The sequence below is a fragment of the Arachis duranensis genome, chromosome 4, assembly GCF_000817695.3.
Source record: "Arachis duranensis cultivar V14167 chromosome 4, aradu.V14167.gnm2.J7QH, whole genome shotgun sequence".
NCBI lineage: Eukaryota > Viridiplantae > Streptophyta > Magnoliopsida > Fabales > Fabaceae > Arachis > Arachis duranensis.
The window spans coordinates 115301254-115307414 of NC_029775.3; the positions used below are offsets into that span (position 1 = coordinate 115301254).

Here is a 6161-nt window from a genome sequence, read left to right on the forward strand (position 1 = left end):
GGAGGAGGAGGAGGAGGAGGAGGAGGAGGAGGAGGAAGAGGAAGATGAGTTGTTCATAATCCACGGTGAGTGATGAAGAAGAGGAAGAGGAAGAGGAAGAGGAAGAGGAAGAGGAAGAGGAAGAGGAAGAGGAAGAGGAAGAGGAAGAGGAAGAGGAAGAGGAAGAGGAAGAGGAAGAGGAAGAGGAAGAGGAGTCGTTCATAATTCACAGTGAGTGTAGCGCTTTGGAAACTGAATAACGCATTAAAAGACCCTAATGTGTAGCAACTTATAAAACTTGTAAGTAAAAAAGACTTGTATGTGTAGCAAGCCTCTACAAAACAAGAGTAGCATCGAGAAATGATGATATATACATTATTAGACATATGTGCTACATGTGCACCGTCAGAAAATTAAACAGGGTGCTCTCAACACGCAACAATGGAAGCTATTAATTGCATTTACTACCACACTACCCATCATCATCATCATCATAATTGATAATAACTATTGTATCTGCAACATTTATTGTGTGCCTATGAAGCTCTTCCCATAAATTTTGTTCTCTTTGGTTTTTTCCTTCGAGTAATTTACGTGTATAAATTGTTTGAGTTGAGATATTACGTAAAATTACCCTGATTGAAAATTATATATATTTTTTATATTTTTCTTTTGTTTTAAATCTGTATAATGTGTAGCACTCTAAATCATTTAGAGATTTTCATGTAAATTATTTAGGTTATAATTATTTAAATATTGACTAAATTTTAATAAAAATATTTACTTTCTAAATTTTTTCAATCCAATTTAGCACACAATAATCTACTTTGTTGGGCAGTTTCTTCTTAAATCGCTGTAACATAAAATAAATCACGTGAAAACTTAAAATACGGTTTAGGATCTAAAAAATTAGACAAATTTAAAGCAAGACAAACATGTATATAATTTTCAGTTAAGGACAATTGCATCATAAATTATCCGATTCCTTTTTCTTTGTTCCTTTCAGAAATGCTCAAGTTCAAATAACGCGTTTCTGTCTTTCTGACAGCAAATGTTTAACAAAGATAATTGTATTATAATGCTTAATTAACGTGAAGATTATTTTAGTAGGTAATAGTAGTATGTAAAAATATTTTTTTAGTTATAAGCAAATTAAAGGTTGCTTGTAATATTTTAATTTATTTTATTAAAAACAAAAAATTGGCATTTTCTTGCTTATGCATTGTATTCTTTTAAATAGTCAACCGTGTTCAGAACTAAGTACTGCAGTGGAGGAAAAATTCCTTGATTATTTTAAACAAAAGAAAAAAAGCTGAAAAGAGTGGAGATTGACTGATCAACAAGGTCGTCTCCAATAACAGCCCTAACAAGGTCGGGCATCGTCCATTCGGGAGGTAATTGCCTCCCGCTTCTCCTCACCCACTTAGTGTATTCATTAGAGATTCGATTAAGTCCCCCCCTTGCCTCCCGCTTCTCCTCACCCACTTAGTGTATTCATTAGAGATTCGATTAAGTCCCCCCCTTGCCTCCCGCTTCTCCTCACCCACTTAGTGTATTCATTAGAGATTCGATTAAGTCCCCATAATGTTCTTTTAGAACTAGTAGTTTTTAAAGAGGAGATTAATTTCTTCATTTAGAATTTGCTTTGTTTTTAAGAGGAAGAAGATAAACATACTAAGCCAGCAAACAGCAAGAAGATCCCATATTTGAGTTGGCAAAGTGACATGAGGAATAACTATATCGACACCCTGCACTTGCGACACAGTTGTTCCTTATGTCACTTTACCACCTTAAATATGGGATTTTCTTGCTGTTTGGTGGCTTAATTGTCTTCATGAGTATGTTTATCTTCTTCCTCTTGCCAGAAACAAAACAAGTTCCAATTGAGAAAATTAATCTCCTCTTTAAAAATCACTGGTTCTGGAAGAACATTGTAAGACAAAGGGACCAACACTATGGAACGACAGCTGCTGTTTAAGAGCCTCAATGAAGTTATGCATGTTTACCTGAAACACCAAGATCATAGCCATAAATAGCTTAAAACGAAAACTTGGTATTACCTTTATTTTTCTTATTGTTTAAAATTTCTCCTTGGATATATGTTTTGTGTTGAAATTTTTGCTAGATTCTTGTGTTTTGACAAAGATTATTTCATTAATTGTAACCTAGTTTATTGAGTAAATGCTATCCAAGTGCAGAATTGAAAGATATGGGTCAAGCTTTAGGTTGTATTATAGTTGGACAATCAAATGTGGCAATTAAGGAACACTTTGGGAAATTTGATGATGTTCTGCAACCTGGGTGTCACTGCTTGCCTTGGTGCCTCGGATACCAGATAGCCGGCGGCCTTTCGCTCCGTGTGCAGCAACTCGATGTCAAATGCGAGACAAAAACCAAGGTTTCTTTTGCTTCCTTTTCCTCCTCCTTCTGTAATATTAGCTCTTCTTTAGATGATATGATCTGTGATCACTTTGCTTTCTGTTCAGAACACTACTGAAAGTTATAATTGTTTAAGAACAACAATTTGCCTATGAGAGATTCTGTGAATTTTAAAACTTCTAATTTTTCAACTGTGATGAATTTTGCAAAGAAGTAGTACAGTTGCATATTGTTCCATTTGTTATTTCTTTTGATCTATGCTTCAGGAAATTTCCTTGTTCTCCAATATACCTTTTACCTTTTAAGATTTAGAAGGTAGGTGTGTATTTTCAATTTGATCTATTTTGAACAATTGTTAAAGGTTAACTCTGATATACTTGTTAGGATAATGTGTTTGTGAATGTGGTTGCTTCTGTGCAATACCGCGCCTTGGCCGATAAAGCATCTGACGCCTTCTATAGGCTCACCAACACAAAGGAACAGATACAGTCATATGTTTTCGACGGTATGTGGAATGATCGATTATTGTGCTTGATTCTGTTTTAGAAATGTTACTTACCTGAAATTAATGCAAGATCACTCCATTAATGGAACTATCTAGTATCTACTGCTTCTATAAAATGCTGCTTATGCTTTTTTTTTGTATTTCTTCAGTTATCAGGGCAAGTGTGCCAAAGTTGGAGCTGGATGCTGTCTTTGAGCAGAAGAACGACATAGCAAGGGCCGTCGAAGATGAGCTTGAAAAGGTGTTATTTCGGCCTGCAATTTCAGCTTTTGTTATCATAATCCTTGTCAATTACTTTGTGATTAACAAATTATCTTAAACTCTTGTTTTAGGCCATGTCTGCTTATGGATATGAGATTGTTCAGACCCTTATTGTTGATATAGAGCCTGATGTTCATGTCAAGAGAGCTATGAATGAGATTAATGCAGGTAATCTGTTCTTAGTTGATCAAAAATTACTTTTAACATGCATAAATATTCATATATACATGCAGCTTTTCATATGTTTGCTTGCATTTCAACTTTCTCTTTCAATGAGGCTAGCTGCTAATGAAAAAGCTGAAGCAGAGAAAATACTTCAGATCAAGAAAGCCGAGGGAGAAGCCGAGTCCAAATACCTGTCGGGACTCGGAATAGCTCGACAGCGCCAGGCCATTGTGGATGGACTGAGGGACAGTGTGCTTGAATTCTCCGAGAACATGCCCGGGACGACAGCAAAAGATATCATGGACATGGTTCTGGTGACACAATACTTCGACACAATGAAGGAAATTGGTGCTTCTTCAAAGTCCTCAGCAGTGTTCATACCACATGGTCCTGGTGCTGTTAGGGATGTTGCTGAGCAAATCAGAGATGGTTTACTTCAGGCCAATGCCTCACCAAATCTCTTAAATTAAGCCTTTTTCTGGAGTTGTGAATAACAATACTAATGTATATTGTATGTGTGTGTGTGTGTGCTTTCTGGATAATTGATGTTTTTGTGCTTGATTTTGAGTGTTGAAGACTATCTGTTAAAGCTTTCAATATTAAAGATTGGTGGAAGCTGCAAGGATTACTTCTTAGATTTTCTTTAATTATGTCTTATTTGTGTGTGTTTAAATTTACATTTTGTATATTCTTGCTAACAATTAAAATTGCCTTAGCTTATTAATCATGCTTCCTAAGGAGCTTAATAGATAGAAGAATAGAGAGATGGAAACTCACATCATATTACAGAATCCAAACTAAGATATCGATTCTTGCTTCTATAATTCATTGAGAAAAATGAAATCTTACTTCCTATAAAAAAAAAACACTTCTAAAACAAATCCCAAACGTAAGCATACATTTGCACCTTTTTTGCCAGAAAAAAAAAATTTACAACTAATATTTGCTTATGTAGTTCGAAAACGTTATTCTTAAAAGAAATTAAACAAATACATCAATCACTTTATATCAAAATCAATTATACCTACAATTATTTCTTCAGAAACAGAACCAAACATGTATCCCATCCAAGAGGCATAATAAACAAACAACCATTGTAGGAACAAAAACAATATAAAAATTTCGCGCAAGTTAAAGCCTCAACAATGAGTCAAACCATTTGGTTTATAAAAAAACCTACTTATTTTTACAAAGTTGAATTGCTCAAATATAAAGAAAACATAAACACTTCTTGCCCAAGTAGAACCACCAACTTTAAGAAAATAAAAACTGCATGCTTCCTATCCCCCTTCCCCCCTATAACAAAGCTCATGCCAAGATGGATAAAAACTCCTAGGGCTTGAGAACCAAACCCAATCCAAATATGATAATATGATGCATTCAAAGCATTGCCTTTGTCATTCCTGCACGCAAGAATTCGTATCAAAATAGAATTAAACTAAAAAGAGAACACATCAATTCATTTTTTCATGTTAAATTCTGTAAGCATACAAGCTACAAATTCTAAACAGATCATCATAAAATTCGGTATCTCCACACGTGGTAAACATTAAAGTTGAAGTGAAATAAATGCAGACAATTCAACTAAAATTATGGCTTGAAAGGGGGCATCTATTACTCACAGAGTCAATGCGGCAATCAAGTCATCTTTGGTGAAGCTGACTCCAGCGTTCGATTTTGTCAAATCCCCACTTTTGGTATCATATGAAAGACCCACTCCGAGAGCAAGAATGCTAGTTCCAAAAACAGCAGAAAGCTAGGTTCACAATTGGGTTTGCCGTCAACCCAACACCGGTGTTCACTCCAGTCTCCAGCATAGTCGTGCAAGTACTGAAGTTCCACCTGTTTAAAAGAATATCCAACAACTTAATACCAATTAAGTATTAGAATGTAATAAATTTACCCAGATTTATCGAGGTTGATTTCTCTAACTGCATAATTATTCTAGAGGCATGAATATGCATAAATTTATGATGCTCTTAGCTTGCCAGACCTTTGATCAGGAACTTTGAAGCTAAAGATAGCCTTCAAACCAGGGGTAGGCTCATCAACAGTGATGGTTGTGAACAGCTGAAAGAACCATCGTGAATCAAGTTTAGCAAAACTATCATACGAAAAAATAAATGAGTTGCATTAACAATTAGACATTGAAAAGCTGTTCCCTTGAATAATCTAAAGGCGATGATTTTTGTTTTTCCTTTGTCTAAAATTCAATAGGTATATATATAGAATTAATAGTCAAATTTATCCTGAAAGATGGCTCATTTTTTAAATTAGTCTTCCGAAAATTTTTTTAGTCATATTAGTCCTTAAAAGATAAAATATAAGTCAAATTGGTGTTTTCGTTAGTTAGATAATAACAGCATGATGACGTATCACGTTAAGTGTCACGTGGCATGATAACGTAACAGGTTAATGCCATGTGTCACAATATGATTGGTTGACGTGTCAGGTTAGTGACATCTAACATGTCACGTGTCACTTGACGTGTAAAAAAATTATTTATAATCAAATTAGTCCCTGAAAATATATACGAAAGTCATTTTCATCCTTAAAATTTTAAAAATTAATCAAATTAGTCCTTATATAAATTTCTTTTATTTTTTTTCATAATATTAAATTTAAAATATTTTTTAATAGTACTAATTTTAATATTATTTTTAGACCTTAATAAATAAAATTTTTTACATAAAATAATAAAAATAATTAAATTATTATAAAATTATTTTGTCATTTGTATTTTAAATTTTATATTTTCAAATTGTAATATTTTATAGCAAATTTTTTTATTTAAACAAATTTATCAAATTATTGTTGATTATATATTTAAAAATTTAATATTTTAAATCTTACTACATAATATAATATTTAA

General features: G+C 33.4%; 1 protein-coding gene across 1 annotated transcript; it reads left to right on the forward strand.

Annotated features, from left to right (window-relative positions):
• Positions 1-1243: 1243 nt before the first annotated feature.
• On the forward strand, positions 1244-3936 carry LOC107486757 (hypersensitive-induced response protein-like protein 2). The gene is made up of 6 exons (XM_052260923.1): positions 1244-1373; positions 2178-2377; positions 2743-2863; positions 3013-3104; positions 3196-3292; positions 3389-3936. Exons 2-6 carry the CDS (start codon positions 2189-2191, stop codon positions 3757-3759), a joined length of 870 nt encoding a protein of 289 aa, XP_052116883.1. The 5' UTR covers positions 1244-1373; positions 2178-2188; the 3' UTR covers positions 3760-3936.
• The last annotated feature ends 2225 nt before the right edge of the window (positions 3937-6161 follow it).

Coding starts and splice junctions, on each gene's coding strand:
- LOC107486757 (XM_052260923.1), top strand. CDS start 2,189: ATGGGTCAAGCTTTAGGTTGTATTATAGTTGGACAATCAAATGTGGCA. Junction 2,378..2,742: donor AATGCGAGACAAAAACCAAG/GTTTCTTTTGCT, acceptor TATACTTGTTAG/GATAATGTGTTTGTGAATGT. Junction 2,864..3,012: donor ACAGTCATATGTTTTCGACG/GTATGTGGAATG, acceptor GTATTTCTTCAG/TTATCAGGGCAAGTGTGCCA.